Consider the following 24,111-nt stretch of genomic DNA (forward strand, 5'->3'; position numbering starts at 1 on the left):
TTCGTCAAGAAATAAAAACTAGACAAAAATGTTGGGGAGGGACTAGTGGAGAAGGGATGATTTTATGTTTGGTTGCACTCGGGTGTTGCGCTCTGAAAATAGCAGATCTATAAGCTCAGAACGTGTCGTGCTGTGCCACTTTGTGAGCTTGTAAATCGTCTATTTTCAGCATGCAACCAAGTGTAAAATCTGACATTACGATGCCATCAAGGCCCACCAAAATGCATTTTTGTCGACAAAATCAGCTGTAGACTTAATATACTAAAATCGTATGATCTTTAGTCAACTTAAACTAGATAAATATGACTAAAACTAAATACAATTTTATTCAAAAGACTGACTAAAATGGAAAAAATAAACACTGCTCATCTGCTGAAAAAAAGCCCTGCACACTCAAATCTGTGCATAATCAATTTATTTGCAAGCTTTTGGTCTATACTGACCTTCTTCAGGCATTCAAAAGACTGACTAAAACGAACTAAAAATGTGCTCAAAATCAACACTGTGGCGTGCTGTACTTGTCCTGGTATGGCCTTATAATGTTTTATCCCACGTTTGTTTTTAACCCATTTTTAACCCAGTGTCAATACTTGTCTAATGTAATCCTGGGCTCTACACTCACTCTATCAACCTGGGAAGCATGCTATGCTTCCTTCCATGCATAAGTTGTCCAAAGCCAATCTTTTCATCTGACAGGGCCCACGGTTGGGCGTAGTGCGTGGAAGGAACACATTATTCCAACCAGTCATGCATCACTGTTGCCTACTAGCAGCAGTGTTGTCAGTATTGCAGCATCACTGCAACACGCTACAGTAGCTAGCTGCAAGATTTCATCAAACTCACAAGCAATGGGGTTGTCTTGAAATGGAGAGAAATTCTAAAGTTCTCTTCCACCGAAATCAGTTGTTGTAACCAGACTTTTTTGAGGGGCGCTAGCCCCTCCTATATTTTCTTTTCTTAAACATTAAATTCCCATTGTCAATGAATGGATAATTTACGTCATATGTGGACAAGCAAATCGGCTATTTTTGTCCTACACAAAGATTATATTCCCATTGAAAATGAATAGAGAATTTACGTCATATGTGTCTGAGCAAATAGGTATTTTTGTCCTAAACAAAGACTAAATTCCCATTGCCAATGAATGGAGAATTTACATCATAAATATGTGTCTGAGCAAATAGACATGTTACGTCATGATGATGTACGATGATAAGAGCACCCCTCACTTCACACGGGTGTGATTTTCTTTAAATCTGTATGATTGCAATAAAAGGAAAGCCTTACCACCAAAAACATATTTGTTAGAGCAGAGCTATTGCATACACAGTCAATGCAAATCTAGTCTTGCATCTAGTATAAAACGTTTTGTCACTTCGGTGTCTTTGCTTCAGCTGGGAAAATCCCAACTGAGGTGATATTCTCCCCCCGCACCCAATTCGTCAATCAGCACTGATGATGTTCTTTAGGATATATGTGTGGTTTGATTCATCCAGCTCCAACCCGACTGGGAACCAGCAACCAGAAATACAACACAAAAGCCCTTGCAGAGGCACAGCCAGAAGCTGATTCTGCTGCCTATGATCAGTAATATAGAAAGAATCTTGGAGGGGTCCCTGTGTGTAGTCACATTTCTGCCTGCAAACAAAACAAGCTGCAGAATAGGTATTTGAGTCATCAAACTGTGTTCCCGAGTCCCGATCTTGCCTAGCGGGAGGTCCCACTCATTGTGTGTTTTTCACGACTTCATTCTAAACGATCCAACATACAGTACAACTGCTAGATTAAAACTTTGTTATTAGAATCCGGTACCGAGTGTTTCCACAAGATCTGTGGTGATTGATTGACAGCATGAAGGGGCGATTAGTTAAATACGCAAATTAACACTTTTGTCCCATCGCCCAGCGACCAAGTGATTCAAGCGATTAGAAAAATATTTGCAGGATTCCAGCGGGTAATGGGCTATAAAGCTTTGATAATGAGATCAACTAGACGGTGCACACGAGTTTAGAATGCAAGCACCACTTGTTTATACGATACCTTTTGTAGCCAGCTGTCGTCAGAAACAGCTGACATTGGGTTGATGACGAACAAGGGCATAAACGTGTTCTACTGTACACGCTGCTACAGTACGTATATTGGCTAAGTGGCACAAGCTAGCAATAACAAGTTAACGAGCGTGTCAGCAGCACAGTTGTTCCTTCAGTCTTTTACTGTGAATGCAGGGTTTGTCTGCAATATTTGCAGAAAGGCTTGTAAACTTGTAGCATTAAAATCATTCATAGATTCCCATGGGGCACACATAGAGGGGACATAAAAACACCTGTGAGCTGCTTGGGATGTTCACAAGGTCCAACAGACTCCAGACTGTCTATTTTATGTAGTACTCCTTGAGGCTTTGAGGCCTTATTAATTTATGTATTTCTTTCAGTGACAGTTGATATGCGGTTGTACTGTACCTGTATCTGTTTGAATGGTGTGGCGAAGATAATGTCATGGTCAGAAATATAAGATTGTCCCTATCCTTTTGGACAAATGGTAACATGGGATGTCATTTTTCTTTTAAAATGACCCATATTCTTAGACTTGGAGACTTGTCATGTTGCTGTGCATTGTGTGCAATGTGAGTGACATTGGCAGAGCATTTCAGAGTTCATTTTACAGTATGCCTTTTCTCTTCTCAGCCTCCTGGGCAGGTTCAGAATACTTCAGCTCTTATTGTTCCACATCAAAGCTGGATGAATCTGCTGATGAGAAAATGTGACAATTAGAAGCATCAGTTTGTCAGACAACGAGATGTGTTTTCTTTATTCATGGGTTAACCAGCTCAGTGGCCTTGCGGTTAGAGTGTCTGCCCTGAGATTGGGAAGTCGGGGGATCAATCCCTGGCAGAGTTAGCCTGGGGGAGTGGGTTTACCCAGTATATGGCAGAGTCATACCAGAGACCAAACAATGGTGCCCAAATGGTAGTCAGGGCCATCAAGGCTTGGATTGGGGGTAAGCGACATACTAGCGTCATCATGTCCAGGAGTACTTGTCAAGCTGCCTCACACTAAAGAAACTGGAGATAGGCTCCAGAGTCCTGACCTACTGTATGGGCCACATGGCTCATGCACTGTTTGTTCTCAAGGGGTGCTTTAAACAATGGATTGTTCAATGTTTTGTCCCAACGAGGGTCCTGAAAAGAGCGCCAGCCTGATCAACAGCAAGCAGGTGTTCTTTTAAGCCTCCATGTGAGAAGATAGTGGATATGATGGCAGCGTTCCAAGTGTCAACACTCGTATTAAGTAGGAGAAATTCTGAGCTCAAAGTGATTTTAAAGCCACCCAGCGATAAGGTGATAGACCACAAGGGTTGTCAAGAACATGTATATCTCTTTGAACTGCAAAAGAGTTGGGTTGGGATATATAATGTGGCTTAGATTTTAGAGGTTTATACTATAAGCCTTATATGGGACTCATGAATACAAATGTGGAATGACTCAAATGTGGATGAATCCACTTAATTGGGAGAGGCGTATTAAAGATTTTGGTGAAAGGGAACGTTTAGCCTCGACAGAATCACAGCTCCCCCAATCCATGACTATAGTAGCTGCACTGCTCAGTTCTGCTTTCTCAGTCTCTTTCTCTCTCTCTGCCTCTGTCTGTCTCCTTTTCCTTTTCTTCCTGCCTCTCCGTGTCTCCTCCGCTTTGCACAGAGTCTCAGCCCATTTGTGCAGAGTGGCTGAGAGAAGGAGAGAAGACGAGAGCTCTCTCCACATTTAATGAAGGCTTACAGCGAGGCCACACATTGTAACCTTGGTTGTCTTCCGTGTCTCCCCTCAATACCTTCCCATCCTGCCCTTTTATGACTCACACACGTACGTACATACGTACATACGTACGTACGCACGCACGCACGCACGCACGCACGCACGCACGCACGCACGCACGCACGCACACACACACACACACACACACACACACACACACACACACACACACACACACACACACACACACACTCACTCTCACTACAAGTTAATGTAGCAAGCTACTGTAGAAAAGGCAGCCCACTCAGATTGGCACAGAGTCTGGTCTCTCCTCAACTCCCATGCCGAAGCCTGTCTGGACCCAGTCAAGTGTAAAGGACTGCTAGGTGGGGGTGTGACCCTGCCACTGGCCCCATGTAATCAGCTCCTATAGGGAAATCACTGGACCTGAGCTCTTATTAGGAGAGTGAGTGGGCTCATTTATATAACTAACAAACTACAGTAGTGTGAGAATGGATGTGGGCGGCTTTTGATTTTTTTACATATTTTCTTATTTAAATTGCACTAGCACCCAGGTTGAGACGACGTTAATGCAGCAGTTGAAATGAGAGGATCATACACTCTGACATAATGTAGTAGAGGAAAGAGTGGGGATGGATGGGGAGGTGGAGGAGTTGCTGAGCAGCCAGAGAGAGAGAGAGAGAAATGCTTGGGAACGGAAACCTGATAACAAGATGAAGTGCTGACTACTTTCTGTGGAAGTTCTGAGAAGTTGTGCGAACTTCCCCTTATCAGAGAGACGTACAGTACCTGGAGAAGCTAAAGTTCAGTGTACTTTTAAACAGTCCTGGGGTTAAGGGACGCAGCCTTTAGAGGCCAGGCCAGAGGCAACTACTACTAGACCACAATAACTTATTTTATCCTTGAGGTCAGATATAAATGTACATTTAGAATTAGGGTGTTGGTGTATGTACGTGTGTATACACAGTCACACATACTATAGAACTATACACAAACGTACTGTATATCCCCACATCTTAACACTCTGTCTACACCATCAGTAGACAGTGCGCACCAACATGTACACTGTACGCACTGGCATTGTGGAGGCTTCCGTGCGTTGTCGGTTTGCCTTGACGAGCCATTAGTCTTCGTTCACGTATTGGGAAAACAGCGAATAACTCTCCCTCATCCGACATTTACCCCTGCACCACCTCCTACTCCCACACCTCCCTCCCGCTCTCTGTGGCCACGCTAGTTGCCATGGAAACAGCCGAGGGGACTTGGAGAGGTTCCTGGCATGTCGATGATGCCAGCGTGCGGGCGGGTGGCTGGCACGCAGGCATCGCTCACAGGTCCCCTCGTCCCACTGTGACCGGAAAGAGAGAAGATGGGCTTAATGACACAGGAGGGAGGTGGTGGGTTGTCCACAGACGGACGGATTGGACAGACAGACCATCACCTTTAAATCTTTCAATCGTCAGAGCAAAGCTGAAGAGACGAGCAGAGCGAGAGACGAGCAGGCCGATACAAGATGTTTGGTGAAACAGTATGGACAGATTGCTGGGAAAGATGGACAGATTGCTGGGAAAGATAGATAGATAACTGCATTAGTAATTAGTAGCTATAAATGCTGACTGTGGGGGAGAAAAGCTGGTATATGCATTTCTATAGCGCCTTTCTTCAAAGAGAATTAGAATGTGAATGGGGTTAATAAAATAACCCATTCACAGTCACACACACATTCACGCCAGTCACCAACCTTTGTAAACCACACAAGTCACCAACCTGTTCATTGCGAGCAGTTGGAGTGTTTTGCGTGAGGACAAAAGGACAGGAGTAGGGCTGGGATCCTTTGGGATTTCAACGATTCCCTCTCGATGAATGCGGTTCCTCAGTTTCAGCGAGCCACAAATTGAACCAGGAACCTTCCTGTTCCTAGTCACCTGCTCTTGAGCTGCTGTCACCTCGGCATCACTACCCCTCCCACTCGGAACACAGAGAAATTGACCTACATTATTACATTAGTACATTATTCAACGTCAAACGTCAAGGCACTTCTCTCTCTGTTGTTAGCAAACATTGTAATACACCCTCTGTTTCCCTGCAAAGTGAGCTGCCTCGGATCTCGTGTTCTCGTGTTGAGAGAGCTCATTCTGCAGTACACAGTTCTTCTGGCTGGTTATTGCACGCTCATCAGATATCGCATTCAGCAGAGTTACGCATTTATTCTCACCGTCGTTTGCTTGTGTCATGCATGGCTATACATCTGCAGTATGGCCGCTCATTGAATAGAAATGGCTATTTCAGCATCAAGTATAGATCCAAAAGATTGATTTCAATGTTGCTGTAATATATACATATATATATAAATACTGTAGGCTAAATAACGCAATTGAGGCAAACAATGGCGTGTTTTCTATGTGCCTCTTTGTGTGTTCTTGTGAGGTAATTAAGAAAGCACTTTGGCCCGCGCACCGTTTGCCAGGGCTTCCATTTAGATTAAGCAGCAGGTCCAATTAGGAGCAGAAGCTTCCTTTCTGTGAGTGCGCCAGTCTCTAATGGCTGGCTAGATTGATTTAAATGCAAACTAGAGAGGATTTAATGAACTGCTTTTACAGAAAGTGTTTAATAGGAATTTCCACACTCCCAGACAGGTTGGCAAACAACTCACACACCATTAATTATGCATTGTTGTATCTTTCAATGAATGAGAAACAGAGCGTAATTGCAGCAGAATAATGGCCTCTAAGCAACCCTTAAAAGAACAGGTTTATTGAAATTGGATACAGGTGAGGAAATGTTTATGCAGGTCAGTCTTGGGAAGTCTAAGGGAAGTCAAACTGGAAAATAAAGTGACATTATCGAAGTCAGTGGCTTGTGTAAGCTAATGGCTAAGATATATGCAGACCGCAGTTCTGTACAAATCGTACAAGGTCTTACAAATTCAATAACATAGTAGTGTCAATTTTGACGCCAGAAGTGGACTTTGTTAGATTGACATGGGCAGTGGCAGACTGATGCACATTTCTTTTCGGCAGACATCTGGCTGAGGGGGCTGACAAATATCAGCCAGCAAAGATGATGTGTGTGTGTTAACCGCAGTGGGTAATCATGCCTGGCGGCATTGATGCAAGTTGGCCAAGTTGGTGCATTTGAAATGAGCAGGGCTGAGCGGAGTTGGGCCTCCCACCTCCCAGGCCGGCACCGGGCTCTTCACTACTGGATCCATAGTTCCATACTGCTAGCTCTCCTTCCTGCAGATGGCACCAGCGATTGAAGTCTGAAGAGACACGCTGTTACTCTATAGCTAGAGAACACTATTCACCCTGCCATGACTTGCACATTTCTCCCCACAACAGTTTGAAGTTTACCACTATACTAGTTTCAAAGTATAGATTATTCTTTTGACCAGCGTTTATAGATTTGACTGATGCTTGGTTCCTGGCTCTCCTGCGATCCTAGTTTACGTGGCACTACACTGTCTCTCTGCATTTGATGTATGTGATTACTGTGCTTATCGTACGTTGCTCTGCTAAATGCCTAAATTGTAAATGACTATCCGACACCCGGTGCGTTAGGGAGGTATATAGGGAAGCAGTGAGACAGCAGGCATAGAGGTGCGAGGCAACAATATGGTACATCCAGTGATGCCAACTTTGCTTTTCTGAAGTGTATAGTTGCTTATCTAGGCTTGCTTCCTATGAATGTTGTTTAAACCAGTGGCTCCCATATTAATATGTATTTGTCAGCATTCTGAACATTGACAGATTCTCAGAGCATGTATCCGAACACACCCATATTATTATTAGTACAATGGAATACTTGTATGCTCTGCCACTCTCTGCCATAACACATTCAAACCGGGAAAGCATCCGTGTCATTTTCGAATTTAGTGTGGGCTTTTCAAAAATATACACGCTTACAGTGTGTCACTGCGTGTCCAGATTTGAACTCCTACATTGCAGGACACACCATCCGAATAATAATTCATAATTATACGTTTCATGTTACTCGCGTAATATTTAGATCTGGTGGTTTTGAAGGAACCATCTTTAGTGATGATGTTCACAAATCTTACAAAAGACTACATTGTGAGAGAGAGAGGGGGGGGGGTGCTATATCATGTTAGAATTTTCTGTTAGATTGCAAACTTTGATTCACCTATTTGAATTAACCTGGTTCTCATGCACTCGTGTGCAGCAGCCTCCTACGAAAGTGATGATTGATTGTGCATGTGTATTAACAATTAATTGCTATGCACCCACTATGCATTTAGGTGTTTAATTACTTGGCTTTTCTCACGCATTTCAACACTAATTAATGAGAGTGTGTTTATCCTGTGTTCACTCCGCCCGATGAAGACCTGTGTAGGTCCGGCTGGAAACATGTTGGCGTTATAAACAATAAAGTTCGTTTTTCTTCTTTCTTACTTTTTGAGTGCCCGGATAATCCGTTTTTTTCTCTACGATTGCATCCCGCTGGATCCAGACACACCACTGATAGTTTTAATACCACTTTTTATTTTTTGTCTCTGTGAGCACCTGGTCATTCTGTTTTCTTAGATTTACCTATACTCGCCTGTGACCGTCGGACACCGGCCTACTTAGGAACGATGCAATAGTATGCAACACCCCTTTTAACCGCCTGTCTGTGTCCCATATTATGAAGATCTCTGTATCTGTCTGTCTGAAAAGTGGAATGGTTAAGTCTAATTTAATGGCAGGTGTGGGGTTGCCATGGCAATCAATTGGCTGAGGCTGAGGCTGGGAATTCTACAGGTGACAACCGTGTATCTGACCAACTCAAGGCCGGACACTGCACTCCCTGTGGTGGTGTAGAACGTGTGTGTCAAATTTGAAGTCGGTGGGGCGAACGGTTATCGAGTTACGTGGATTACAGACGTGCACACACACACACACACACACACACACACACACACACACACACACACACACGTACAGAGACGTGGTGCATTTATTGTATTCTGGGACAATCTCATCATGCCCCGGAGCCACATTGTAGCTGAGCGTTAAACCAGTTGAATGACAGACTCTCTCTAATGATGGCTGTTCTTACTGTCCTTGTTCTGCTGCTGCTGCTAACGCTGCCGCGTTCCGTCTGTCACCATGACTTTAGTGACGGCCATTTGTCCACGCTGTATGCTTTGTTTGCTGTTTGCTGGTTTATTCTGGCATACGGAAATACGTCTGCCTGCCAGAAGTGTCTTTCAGATAATGTGTTTCGTCTTGTGTCCAAAGCTGTTACTTCAGCTGTTACAGCATTTCAAATTCAAAAACAGCGAAAGTAGCAGATTGTCAAGCTCAAAATGTGTCTCTTCACACCGTGCTTTGAGCTTGCGGATGTGCTACTTTTGATGCTTTTTTGTGATGCTGTAGTGTGATCAAGTAGGCCGTTAATTTACGGAAAAACACAACGTTAGAATACAGGTTAGGCGTGTGACATCATCGTACCCGGAAGTTATGCGGGAATGCCTACTGAGTGGCAAAAAAATAAAAAATAAACTTTCTGGCCTTGACAACGCATATATCCAAACAGAAAAGTCCTTAAACAACGTTAAAGTCACCAACATTGTAGCTGTACAGAAAGCTTGGATTATCCTCTTTCTATCTGCAACATTTTTGTTTCATAAAGATCCACCATGTACATGGGCTACTTTCTGTCAAGACATTTTGTGCCAGGTGTCAGATGATTATTTTTCTAAATGTCAGAGTTTGGAAGGACTCGTTTTCAATAACACAACATCCTGCTGCTTCCTGCATTATGTGACATTTAGAAACGGGTGGTACGCAGGGCCGCTGAACGATTTCCATCGAGAGCTTGCAAACTCCAACGCTCCATGCTGTTCAATGTTTTGCCGCTCAATGTTTTGCCGCTCAATGTTTTGCCACTGAGGGGGGGGCATGTCCTGGTGCAAAAGTGTGCATACTCTATATAGAGATAGAAGGTTTCTGCCCGACAGCAACGATATCGTTCTGTCTGCATAAACTGCCTGTCTGTTTTTGAACGCCGGCCTGTTTTGTCTTTGTTCTGTTCTCTGGCAGATGTTGGTGACCACGCCCGAGAAGTGGGACGTGGTGACCAGGAAGAGCGTGGGAGACGTGGGCCTGACCCAGATCGTCCGTCTGCTGATCCTGGACGAGGTGCACCTGCTCCACGAGGACAGAGGACCCGTCCTGGAGGTCCTGGTGGCGCGGACCATCAGACAGGTGTGTTCCTCAGTGCTGTATAGCTGCATTATGGACCATCAGACAGGTGTGTTCCTCAGCGCTGTATAGCTCCATTATGGACCATCAGACAGGTGTGTTCCTCAGTGCTGTATAGCTCCATTATGGACCATCAGACAGGTGTGTTCCTCAGCGCTGTATAGCTCCATTATGGACCATCAGACAGGTGTGTTCCTCAGTGCTGTATAGCTCCATTATGGACCATCAGACAGGTGTGTTCCTCAGTGCTGTATAGCTCCATTATGGACCATCAGACAGGTGTGTTCCTCAGCGCTGTATAGCTCCATTATGGACCATCAGACAGGTGTGTTCCTCAGTGCTGTATATGTTTGGTTTGTGGACCAATTTGTATGGGTGACGAGTAAATATCCATATATATGTATGAAGAAGTCACCATTTTGTTAGTGGCACTGGTATAACATTATTCATTAATGTTGGAGATGTATTTCCTCTCACGCAGGTACTGAACAGTGCCATCCATCACATGTGATTGTCAGCTGCAGTGTGTGTGCAGTGTGTTTTTGGCCCATAGTGCAGCTCAGTGACCTTGTGGTTAGTGAGAGTGTTCAGGGTTCAACACCACGGCCGGGTCATAGTGTGTTTGGAACATCGTTATAACATCAGACGTCACCTGGTGTCACCCGACCTGATCTCCAGACACAAGCCAGGAGATTTTCAGGACAAGACAGCTTTGTCTGTACAGTTAGAGGCCTTAAAGGGATGGTTCACACCCAAAAAATGACTTATTTTCTATCAATTCTATCTATCAATCAATTACACACCCCATGAAGACTTGCTTTTTTTTGTTTTGTCACATATTGCTATGCCAATAAATGTGATGGCAGAGTGACTCAAATAGTGAGCTTGTATTTTCCTTTTCAAATCATGCACACACCAATTTGAAAATGAAACTGCAATGTGATTTACTTTTGCTTCATCTCCAACTGTGCTCATTCTATGACCGAATGAAAAAGCGAAAGCAAATCGCATTGCATTTTCATTTTCAAGTCATACACACGCCAATTTGAAAATGCAATGTAAATTACTTTTGCTTGAAGTAGCTTGATGTAGCCAAAACACTCCCGAGGTGATTGACAACAACGGGAGGTATGATTAATTCTTTTTTTTATAAATATATTTTTTATCCCACGATTTTGTAACCCATTTTTCACCCCTGTGCCAATCATCTACTGTGATCCTGGGCTCTACACACCCTCCGCCAACCTGGGGAGAGCAACGGACTTAACTCATGCTCCCTTCATGCCTGAGTGTCCAAGTTGCTCCTTTACACCTGACAGGGGGGAGTTTCCCTGGTTGGACGTAGCGCATGGAAGGAACACGTTATTCCAACCAGTTCCTTTCCCCTCCATCAGGCGCCCCGGCTGGCCAGGGGGAGGCAGTTTAGAGACCAGGATTACTGCATGTTTTTGTGAGGGTATCTACCCTAGGGGACACGGGGAGAACATGCAAACTCCACACAGAAAGGCCCTTTCGCCAACCCCGCCTTCGGGTATGATTAATTCTAATGCGACTAGCGACAGGACCGCGATGGGCCGTCTAAAACATAATCTTTGCTTAGATTTGGACGGAATGATTTAGATCAAGAGTTATTCACATTTTAAGATTTTCTGTCTCATCCGCTAAAATGGAGGGGAACATTTTCGATGACGTCCCAACCGGAAATGACTCGAATGTTGCGCAACAGACGCTCCCAGCCTGTGGAGCGATGCGATCGGTTCTCTGTCCTTTTATTTATCTCCATCCTGAGGTGTTACTATTTGATAGGACGGAGAATTCTGTTTATGCCGCTCGTGGTGTTAATAAGAATAATGTAAAGTAGTGGAAGAACATACATATAGTATTGCTTGTACTGTATGTTCTGTGTTACAGTATGTGCCAAATACAGTTTTTCTTTGGTATACTATGGGTGGGCCTACTGTATGCACACTCAGGTACACCCAGATTGATATGTACCAGTAAATTACAGACAGTTCATGCTAGGGTTTAACACCTGCATGAGCTACCATTTCTGCTCATAACTCAGTCGATACGGAGTACCAATACCAGTGTGTAATTTAACCCCACAACAACCCCACAACAACCCCACAACAGACCTTACAGGTCTGTTGTGGGGTCCTTGAAATGAAAAGGTTTGAGAACCACTGATCTAGGAATAAATACATATTTTTATTATTAAACAGTAGTACAACGTCAGCTGAAGCATTCAAAATACAAAATAATTTATTTACATATCATCGTGTGATAAATGATGTGGTATAGACTGGCTCACTTGCCAATACCAATATCACCATTTTAGGCATTATGTATTATTATTATTCCTTTGAAAAGGTCATGAAGTTCTGATGGGCCAATTCAAAATCAGACCATATTTTACTTTTGCTAGCCTCCCGCATTGTGCACAATTTTATTCCCAACACACTACCAGCAGAATTGGCTTACATCGTGGTGCACCGTGCTCTGGACACATTATATAGCAGTGTAGCTGAGTTTGCACACTTTGCCTCGTGAATGGAATGCCTCTGCCAGGTCCTGCCAGGATTATCAGCCACCGTCTCGGCTGGCCGTCCGTACGTACCGATGCCGACGTCTTGTCTGCAAGGCTGATTTCCCTTGATGATGAGTGACAGGTCCCCCGTGCAGGAATCCGCCTGGACTTTTGGGATATTAGCATATTAAGACCTGGAACGCATCTGTGTCGCCTTGGCTTTTAACCGCCTGACCCATTATTCTAAACTGTTGAAAAATAACAAAATATACAAGCTCATAGCACGGCACCAAGTGCTGAGCTATGAGCTTGTATATCTGCTAGTTTTGAAAATTTGTGAAACTGTGGCGCAAATCATTGAATAGATTCTTTCACAGGGCATATTTTAACTCAAATCTTTGCTGCTTCCCTGTTACAAAACATTTTGAAATGCTGGTCGTCGGCGGAATACGTACAGTATAATCTTTTATATAGAACCGTAAGTTTTTCAGAAAGCTGTCAGGATTTAGAAGACATTTGTAGAATCTGGTCTCAGGTCTTAGATGGGTTAGAGTGATTATGCAAATGCAGAACAGGCGGAGGGGGAGATGGTGTCCTGCGTCCCACATTGTGTGTTTCATCCTGATGAGCCGCCGCCAGGTGTCAATCCCACCCAGGAAATTGATAAACGGAGGACGGAGAATTCTCAGGTCCCCTCAGGCGACGTATATAAAGTAGCTGTTATTTTTTTTATCTGTATCTCTCTCATTCCTAACGCTAACCCAAACAGATGCGTAAAAACCCTGATTTACACTCAGGTTGTGCATCGTGTCTGACGCCGAACATAGCCGATATACAAAACTGACGACAGTTTGCAGATCTGCTATCTTTGGTGTGAGACACGGCCGCACAACTACATACTATAAGTATATCGTCTATGTCCATCACCGTTACTTTTCAGGATAAGATATTAAATAAATAAAAACGGCAAATCATAGCAGATCTACAAGCTCAATATGCACTGCTTCACACCTGTAGATGTAGAGGCCAGGGCGTTAAACCCTTTGATTGCCACCCCTAATAGCAGCTATTAGGCTTCTGCCAGCTCTAGACGACATATTTGAGTGGCAAAAAAAATTGTGTAAATAATAATAATAATTACGTCAACGGCAGTGCTGGATTTAGCGATTAATTACCTCAATAACGTCAAGGGCAAATTTACAAAAAGAAACGCAAAAAGTTAGAGATGCAAGGTTTCTGCCCATTTGTAGCTCGACTGTTTACATAGTGCAAAAGAAAGAATAACGTTTGGGCCTCTGTGGCCTTCGTCAGATACCTGATGAAGGCCACACAGGCCGCAACGTTGTGTTTATTTACCCCGCCTTGGTAAATAACGTTTTTGGGGAGCTTTCAAACGGTGTGCAGACTTATTCTTTCTTTTGCAGTCTGTCCTTTTTGTTCGAGCACCCGTTGAATTAACCTGGGGTGTGCGTGCACCTCCTGACCACTTTTGTATATACTGTAGACACAGTACACAAACACACCAGAATGAGCTGGATAATACATTTCTTAGTGAGAGTTAAAGTACAAGGTGAACCCATTGAAGTGGGATTTGAAAGGAATCCGTGCCGGTAGAGAAGTTCCCAAAACAAAACACTGAAGTCCAGAGAGACAGACAGAGGGGTTGTGAGAGCCAAGGATGCACATGACTATAGAGGAAGTGCTTTGCTTTCCGCACTGTGTGGTGACGGCGGACCTCTGGGCGAGGTTAACTGCTGGGTAATTGAAAAGCAGCCTCTACATGTGGCCGCTGTTTACTCGGTTCACAGCCTATTTATCTGCAGGTTTAACTGATTTTTTTTTACCTCAGAAGCGCTGACTGGATGCTTTGTTGCACACCTCTCTCTCTTTCCGGAAGGGAATTTAGAGCTCAAACCGATACCAATTTTTTGAGGGGTCCCATCATTTAACATTATTTATAAAATGAACAAGCAAACAAGTAACATCGTAGAAATACACACATGCACTGAAACGTATTTTTGGCCCAAAATAGGGAGCACCAGGTTAAATCAATCAGGTCAAATGATCGCCTCTCGAGAGTTAACCGCCTATGGAGTCCGTGCGTTTCTGTCTGTCTCTCTCTCAGCTTTCATAATTAGTGCAGACCGGTGCTGTTTGAGAAAGTAACTCTATACGTATCATTGATGGCTTCCTTTCCATTGATGTATTGATAGTTTCATGCAAGGGTGGAAACAGAAAGCTCATTAAATGTAAACATTACGAGCTGCCTCAGATGCACTAGCATCCAATCTTCACACAACTACTTCATCTGCATGATAAACGTTGAGTATCGCCTTTTCTCGTTAACAGTTTGGTTGAAGTCAGCGTGTGATCCATCTCCCTGAATACTTTGCATACAAAAATAATATAGCGATCATTAAGAACAAAACTAGCACAGACGGATAATTTTTTTGGTAGAAAAAGTCACATTTCCACAATGGCTGCAGGAATTTTATGGACTAGAACTTTTACATCGCTGCACTGAACAATCACTTTACATTGGTGTCTGTCTTTGGCAGGATCCTCCTTGACATACAGTACAATACAGTACAATACAGTGTATGGAGAGCTGCTGTCTTCCAGACTGCATTTTTCCTTGTCAGACCAAATCTTCAGTATTCTTTTTTTCTTGCCATAACAGGCTGCAAGATTTTAAATATGGATTGTTGGGGAACCTTAAGCCTGAGTCATACTTCGCCGAGTGCTGAAAATACCCAACCTGCAAGCTTACAATGCGTTACATAAACATAGACCTGTCACAATTATTAAGTAATCACCTGATCACAATTAATGTAGCTAATCATTATTACATTGGATGATCTTTAGAGCGGTTTCCGTTCTGTATGAAAACAGCATGGTGAAGTATGAGTATTTTCCATGTCGTTGTCCACGCTCTTTAATCACTATGAACCTGGCGTCCCCATTTTGGATATTTAGGGCAATAAATAAAAAAAGGACTTAAAAGTGGAAACCATACAAGTCACCCACCTGCACATCGGGAGCAATTAGGGGTTCCTCGTCTTGCTCAAGGACACTTAGACACTAACTCTGGCAAATGCTTTGCAGACTATTGGTACTGGTTATTGTTAGTAATATAGTATATTTATCTGCCCAGTCCTTTTTTCTTCTTTTATTTTTTACAAAGCATAAAAAGCAAATTGTTTTCTCCGAATGTTCAATACCAAAAACACAATTCCAACAATAATTATTCCAATTATTTGTAGAACAATTTATAACATGATTGTGACAGTCCTAGTCGTGTTGTTAGCTTGTACGTCTGCTATTTTCGGCGTGCGACGCAGTTGAGCGACGGAGCATAAATTAGGCAACGACACATTTGAAGGGATTCCTCTTATTAACATTGTTTTATTCATTTATTTGCTGAATTATTGATTGGTGCACTGTAAGCAAGAGGGTTGCCTCTGGAAATAAAAAAGATGAGTCGTCCCGTCAATAAAATATGGAGGCAGAAAGAGAAAACAACTATTCCCCAAAGGATGGATCTTTAGCTGTAGGAAGGGATACAATAACAACTCTCACACCGGTGGGTGTGAGAGTTGTTTCAGGAGAGGAGAGAACACTCTCTCTAGGTGTCCATTCATTTTAAGCGGGACGCAGCGCTAGACGTGATCAATCGCACACACTCGGAATCACGGCGCCAATCAAAACATCACAGGGGTGGGAAACGGTGTCTTTACGATCGACCGGTCGATCCCCCCAAGGGCCTTTTTGGTCGATGGTGGAGCAATTTGAGAACCTAGACAAAAACATCCACTCATATCGTCTGCGGTCCTCTTGTTCTCAGGCTTGCTGGTTAGAATATGAACCCCAACTGTTTGTAGCGTGATTAAACACAGGAATGGACCTGGCAGCATATCAATGGTCCAGGTGTGTTAACTGTTTACTACTAGACTACTACTACCTTTCAACCACAGCTAACGAGGCGAAACCAGATAGCAGTATTGAGAACGGCTTCAGGAAGAGACGCCAACAAGACAAAAGACAGAGTTACTGTCTAGGAGTCCCCCGGGGGTCCCCGGAACATCCAGACCCCCTGGAATGGGGAGGGGGGGTGCGTGCGTCTGTGTGTGCACGTGCCCGTGTGTGTTAGTCTGCGCAACAGTGACACTTGGTGGTGAAAACCAACCAAATGCTATTTTCATGCTCGGACAGACAGACCCAGGGACACACATAGCTGTCTATAGGAGTGGTTGCACCACTCAAAAAAAGGATACAGATGCTTTCCTGATGAATGAGCTGAAATCTCAACAAGCAACACTACAGTCTGTTTTCATGAAGCCTGTTGGTGAAGCTAAAGTGGCCACTTCAGCCTCATGTCATTTGTGCACGAAAGGAGTCGCTCATAATTTTGCCACGGAAGGACAAGCTGTGAGGACATTTTCCATGGATTTAGTCACCGTGATGCTGCATGCCCATAAAGCTCAGATTTTAACTATAATAACATTCACAAATCTCTGCAGAAAACACTGAATATGAAGGACGCCCGTGGATGTTGCCTGTGTTTTTGGACATTTCTCACGTGAATACTTTCAGCACAACTGACTGATCAACAGTGAAAGATGACCACATTGTTGCCTCTTTGAAGATTGCAACCAGCAGCTCCCAACTTGACTTTAACATACTGGCTGCTATTTCCCACTTTGGTGCTGCTGCCATAGACGGCATGTTCGGCAACAGAAGTGAAATTGGATTTCGTGTGATCTTTCTGCAAGACTGATTAAGTATTTTTCATTTCAGATTGAAGTCCAACATCTATGCCTGCTTGGATTATTTTTTCCCCCAGAATAGTAGTGCAGAATATACATTCTGTGGTGTTGTGTTGTCAAATGGTTCAGTAGATCTTGTGCCTGAAAATGTGGTTAACCCCTGAATTTAGACCAGGGGCTTCAGGGCTTCGAATTCTAATTTGCATCACAACAAGGGTGGCATGCCTTCTCAGTGGTTTGGCTCATGTCGTTTTCATCAGGTCGGTAGAAACGGGAAAAAAAACAGGACATTGTTGTTGGTTATTTCATTTTATTTGTATTAAATTTTTGCAGGGAAATGCACTTTAGATACATCTTTCCTTTCCTCTCTATTACACACCCACGAGTAATGACGGCAAACACAAATACAATGCAAATCCACAAGACGCAGTGACGGGGTTAGTCAGCCCACTGAAAAGCTCTACATGATGTTAGTGAAGCACAAACCTTTAAAAAGAAGTGCTCTCTGATAACATTTATCTGAACATGTTGATGTATTAACCTGAATAGGTTCCGTTAACATTATTGTTGTTGTTGTTTTTTGGCAAGATATCACCAGGAATGGCTCATCGTCTTAACCGCCGCCTCCTATTTGCAGCACTGGAAGAATGGAGAATGTTCTCTTAAGATCATTAGGGCGTCCTCTCCCAGACATCAAATTGCACTCAGCAGGGCCATTTATGATGAAAAACAACCAGCCTTTTAAATGGGACATGTCGTAAAAGCGCCTGTTAGATTCCTCCCTTAGGTGCTGTCTCACCAATAGCCAAGAGAGAGACTCAGATCAGCCCCCCCATGCTAAAGAGGACAGAGTGGAAAAACCGCAGCCTCATTTGAATGCAGACTTCAAAGACAGAAGAACTACTGATTGTGGGCCTAATATTTTCCTTTTGGAAATGGCCTGTAAAATACACATGTAGGATCAAGGTGGCTTTTGTGTTCACAGGCATATAGATATTTTGCAATTCGGTTCGCTTTTCCAAAACAATGGCATTACTTTACATTTAAGATGTTTCCTGAATGAATGAACTCTCTGCCAACGGAGGTGTGAAAGGCTGCAAGCAACACTGTCACATTGCAGGTGTTACATGAAAATCAGTGGCCCATGCTTTGCAGTCTGTGGTGATTGCATAATCATTGTAATATATATGATCTATAATCTATATTAAATTGGTCACCACTTTTGGTGTGACACACGGCTGTCCTTACATGGTTTACATTCCGTTGTCGCACGTGTGTGAAATGACAGAGATTGAGAGAACAAAGAGAGTTTATCCTTCAGTGAGGCTGTGGAAGTATTTTTTGGTGAAAGGAGGAGATCAACAATTAGTCATGGTGAAGCAAGGCCAGCACAGCTCCACAACACTCGAGTAGGATTACCTTTTCTCAAAAGGTAATCCTGTAATGTAACGGAATACTGTTAAAAGTAACATTCCCCAACACTGGTCATATTATCGCCATAATATAGCATGTATATGGAGGTATTTGAGTAGAATTAGATTAGATTTTTCCCCACCCCTACCCCTACCTGTGCCACTGTGGTTTCCCTCTGAGGGAGTTTGTAACCCTGTAAACTTTTTGGTTCATATTTGCCACTTCAATACAATCTATTAGATCACCATGCAGACTAAAGCCTCTCTCCATCCTGCCACACCTGACAGCCTGCCATAATTGACTGTGCAGATAGAATTATGGCTGGTGCTGCTGATGTGCCAGGTGCTTCTTTTCACCTCGTTATGCACATGAATATGGAAATCCCAGGAAACTAAACAAAACCCCCTTGTGCTTTTTTTTTTGTATTTTATGGAATTGGTTTTTAGATCAAAGCCTTTGTTGTGCTTGGAAAAGCACGTGTTTTCTTGGCCAGGTTGACTAATTCCAATATTATGCATGACATTCAACATAAAGCCTCTCTAAAATGCCTTTTTACTATTTTAATGCTATGTTGTCGTATCAGAGCATCCCTAGGGAACAAACCGTGTTTTAGCTAAAGAACAATACTGAAGAACAATTAGATACAAAAATGGAAGTATCGGGGGGCTAATTGATTCTTCAACCCCTACCGTATATGGAAAAGCAGTTAAACCTATATAAAAAAGGCCGGTTCTCCCAACCAGCCAACCAGGTTGTTTCACCACAGTTGAACTTAATGTACATCTGCAGTGTGGCGCTCGGCACCTATTCGCTGCGCAGGTATTGGTTGGGCCTTATCTTGATAGGACCTTTGACAGGTACTGCATCACATTAAAGGCCTTACCAATCTTCCCTGACACATAACACAGCAGGAGGCCCATAGATAGGGCCATGTACACATCATGCACACACACACTGCTGCTTCACTCATTCCCCTTCCCACCCACGCACCTGCTTACACACATGCCCACATGTGCGCGCACCCACACTGCAGTGCAATGCATAAACCCTTTAAGGTAAAAGTTATTTCAGGAGCGAATCCATTTTTATTATCACGTTTTCATTATCAAGATACATTCTTCGTGTGGTGTGTTTACCTGGAGACAAAGATTACCTTTACCGCAGTTCTTAATGCACACAAACTTCTGTCCGCAGTAACCTCAACAAGTCCACAGAGTTCAGGCTGTGTGTGTTGCTTTGTCACCTTGACCAATGTTTCCCAAACCTTTCAGGCCGCAACCCCTCAAAATAATCATATTTGGACTGGGGAGTGGGACCCCCCACCATGCAAACACATGCACATTTACTTTGACTCGATTCCCTGATAGATGGGTAGAAAATAACCAAACTACAAGCTCACTTTTTTACATAATATTTGACAATTTGGCCAATTTAGCGTTAAAAAAGCTCTTCAAAGAGCTTAAATCGTAACTTTAGAAATGTATAGAGTGAGAAACAATTGTTGCAAAGAAATTAAGCTAACAATCTGGGGGTTACTAGTCTCGCGTTACCAGACTGTTGCCTCTCGCAATTTCCAGATGCTTTCATCATACAGTCTGGAGAAACGGAAGAGCTGTCATGAGTAAACTATAAAGCGGAAGTGGAGCCTCATCCGTTTCATCTTTACAGTCGCGCACATTTATCCTAATATAAATAGAAATCATCTAAGCATATATTATATAGCTTGTTGCTTAGCAGAAAATAAATGAAAAGATAAGCTCTAAAGATATTTTAAAATGAATTTTCGTGAACAGAAATGGCAGATTCCTTACTCGGATTTCGGGAGCTGTAGTTCCAGACTATATACAGTAGCATTCGGAGATTGTGGAATAGTTGTCTGGCTTCACGAGACTAGGGGGGTACCTACCCACAGGTTGAAAACCATTGATGTAGCCCATAATGCCCTACAGACAGTCTTAACAAAGTTTGACTCCTTACCCTCCTTCAAAACCGCTCTGAAAGAGCACCTACAGGTGGCAGAAAATTATAACCGGCCCCTGTAAAAAGTAAAAAAGTCTAAGCTCTAATTACTACCGTACTCATATTCAGTATAGGATGTTACTGTATTATTACTGCATATTATTGTTTGACTTTAAATGTCTCGATGAATTGAATACACAGGACCTCAATGGAAACGAGACTTGGGATCATCGTTTTAGCAATCCTTTGTGTAAAACTGTTCAGAATCATATTGCAGCTTTAACAAGTGAAAAGTGGGTGAATTATTTTTTGTGCGATGTTAATAATGTATTCAATCAATCAACCTGTGTGTGTGTGTGTGTGTGTGTGTGTGTGTGTGTGTCTCTCTCTCTCTCTCTCAGGTGGAGTCCAGTCAGAGTATGATCCGGATCCTGGGACTGTCGGCCACGCTGCCCAACTACCTGGACGTGGCGTCCTTCCTGCACGTCAACCCCTTCATCGGCCTGTTCTTCTTCGACGGGCGCTTCAGGCCTGTTCCCCTCGGACAGACATTCGTCGGCATCAAAGCCACCGGCAAGGTGAACAACAAACACACGCATTCACCTAAAATTACTCAACCCATTAAGACCTGAAGACAGTTTTCCCCACAGGTTATATGTATTCGGCTGCCGACCCCCCATAGTTTGTTCCAGGGACCCCCGAGAAGCAAAGATTTGAGTTAAAATGTTCGCTGCAAATTAATATATATTCAAAGATTTGCAGATAAAGTTTAAAATAATGGTTAAAGTGGTTACAAGCTAAGGTGACACAGATGCGTTCCAGGTCTTATGAATTTCACACACTATGAAGCCTTGAATTCATGGCGATTTATTTAGTTTTTTGTCGCATTTCCTAATTGCAGATAATTTGATAACCGGCGGAGTCGAAATCCAAATACAGAGTCCAAGACAATGCAATGCAAGATCATGATAGTTGTCTATATTGTCACAATACGGTTTGAAATTTGAAAAGGGTGCACTTGGTTTCTCTGACGCAGGTGCGCCACCTGGAGGTGACTTGAGCCACCGCCAAGCGAGCTAAAGCGAGCGAGTCACCATTGCCAGCGTTGCAAAGTCACCTTCAGTCGACTCATCGCCCTCAAAGTTATGTAGGCCTACAGATAGGGACATTATAGTAATTCAGCGTTCCCCCAGCATTTTTATTTTTGCGGGGGGCAGTTATGGGTATACAGGTGACAGCGTCTTTTCCATATAAAGCGACTGCCAATAACAGCAGACACAGACCAATATTGCATTCATTGTTTTGTCTTCCTTTTAGCAAATCCAGCTATTTGAATCTTATCGACATGCCCTAAAATGCCAAATAGCAAAGCAATTGTTTTGATGTTTCAGTAACGTGTGTAAGCACGACATATACACGCATGTTGACTCGTCACACGGTGATAAGTCGCTGACAAAGCGCCTGCTGAAATCCAGAGGTTATATATTGATCGCTATCGCTTCGACTGCAGCGACAAGATAGTGGCGAAAAAGAGCCGTGTTCAGCCGAGCACTAAACCATTTGTACTCTCTGTGCCTTGTTCAGATCCAGCAGCTTCACGACATGGAGGAGGTGTGCTATGACAAGGTGGTGCACCAGGTCCGAGGAGGACATCAGGTAACGTCCCATGCAAACCTCTGTACAAGTGCTTGTAGATCGGCTATTTTCAAATGGCCGAAATGTATATAGGGCTGAAGTAGGTAATCATTGTTTTTATGTATATAATAATCAAAATCTACAAGGTAACTAGTAAACAAAGTTTTCAAATAAATGTAGTGGAGTAAAAGTAAATTATTTGGGCCTGGGCCGTGGCTCAGCGGTCCAGGCACCTTGGCTGGTAATCCAGTCTGGCAGTGTGCTGCGGGTTCGACTCCCGATCCCGACGGCCTTTACTGCATGTCACCTCCCCATCTCTCTCCCCATTTCAGCCTACTGTCTATCCCTCTATAAAAAATAGGTATAGGCGAAAGCCAAAAATAAATAAAACTAAAAGTAAGTTATTTGCCTCTGAGATGAGATGTAGAGTAGAGTAGAAGTAAGTAAGAATTGGAAATTGAAAATACTCAAGTAAAGTATGAATACCTCAAATTTGTTCCTTAAGTACAGTACTTAAGTAAATGTACTTAATTACTTTCCACCACTGCTCTTCACTCTCTCACTCACGGATGCACACACGCACATGTGCACGCATTCACATGCAAACACTGCACACGCATCCTGTTTGGACTATGGACTGGTATTCATAGTCTGACTATGGAGAAAGGACTCCCACACACTGTCTTCCTCACTGGAACGTTCTCATGAATGTTCCATGAAATATATATTTATTTTTGTGAAGAAGACATTGTGTGGGAGTCCTTTCCTATAAATAAGATGAGTGTGGAAAAAAAATGTGATTATTCTTTTTGAACAAAATCGATCATTAAAATCAAAGAATATTGCACAAATGGACAACTCAGATAATACTTCAGAATGTTGATTGGTTGGCACCATTATCCTATAAAAAATGCATTGCGTTGGCCTTGGCCATATCTGCCGGTTTTTCCTAAACAAACAAACACAGTGGTGTGTGAATCTTTTAGCTCATTGTAACTAAACCCTTATCGAGGGAGAGACACTTGGGTTTTCAGTGTTCTGTGCATCTCTGCGCGAGTGCGCGCACTGTGGGGGAACAGCACAGCCATTCATCATTTATATGAAGAAAAAAAAAGACAAAGGAAACTCATATGAACCACCACCTTGGCCCTAAAGTGCTGGCAGAGCGGCTTTCAGTCCAGCGACCCTGAAGACCCCTGCGTCAGGCCGACCTCCTTTGCGGCGGACACCGGGGTTCAAGCGCTGAAGGTCGATGGAGAGGCACACCAGCCCTTCTTATTGAGGCAATTTGTGCCCCGCGGTGTCCCTTCCTCCCTGAACTCAATCTCTCGAGTCTCATAAATCAGAGGGAAATGGACTGCCTTGACTACCAGAACTACGCACAGCCCAGCTTCTTCCCTCCACACACCGCCCCGATATATTGAATTTATCTGCCTTTTTTTCCATCTCCTCGATGAAACATTTCCTGCATTCGCCCGGCATTGTGACCTTGCCTTTCCGAAAGAATGCGGATGTTGAATCGGCATTGTGTGCACGTCGTCTGGAGGTTGTGGCTGGGTGAGGTAAACATTCTGGGCTTAGAAACAGTATTCATAAGGATAGTTTTTTTTCTTTTGCACTACATTACTTTATGATTTATTCTGTCTTGTTTTGTCTAAAAATGGAACAAGACAGACATGGATGGCAACGTGACATCAGAAAAGTCATCTGATTCTCTCACTTTTTAAAGCTTTTTGAGAGCTTTTGCACATTCTATATATATATATATATATATATATATATGCAGGCCAAATAACAACTTCCACCGTAATAGGAAGGGACCGCACACTCCAG

The 24,111-nt window shown here is 43.2% G+C and overlaps 1 protein-coding gene across 1 annotated transcript in view; it reads left to right on the top strand.

Annotated features, from left to right (window-relative positions):
- ascc3 (activating signal cointegrator 1 complex subunit 3) overlaps nt 1-24,111 on the top strand; it is a 187,845-nt gene that overhangs the window by 62,467 nt on the left and 101,267 nt on the right. Inside the window, exons 11-13 of the mRNA XM_080767693.1 lie at nt 9,817-9,981; nt 21,045-21,221; nt 22,228-22,299. Coding sequence (XP_080623819.1) covers nt 9,817-9,981; nt 21,045-21,221; nt 22,228-22,299 — 414 coding nt within the window. The remainder of the gene's footprint in view (nt 1-9,816; nt 9,982-21,044; nt 21,222-22,227; nt 22,300-24,111) is intronic.

The sequence above is a fragment of the Protomyctophum bolini genome, assembly GCF_963924005.1.
Source record: "Protomyctophum bolini genome assembly, chromosome: 7".
In the NCBI taxonomy this organism is placed as follows: domain Eukaryota; kingdom Metazoa; phylum Chordata; class Actinopteri; order Myctophiformes; family Myctophidae; genus Protomyctophum; species Protomyctophum bolini.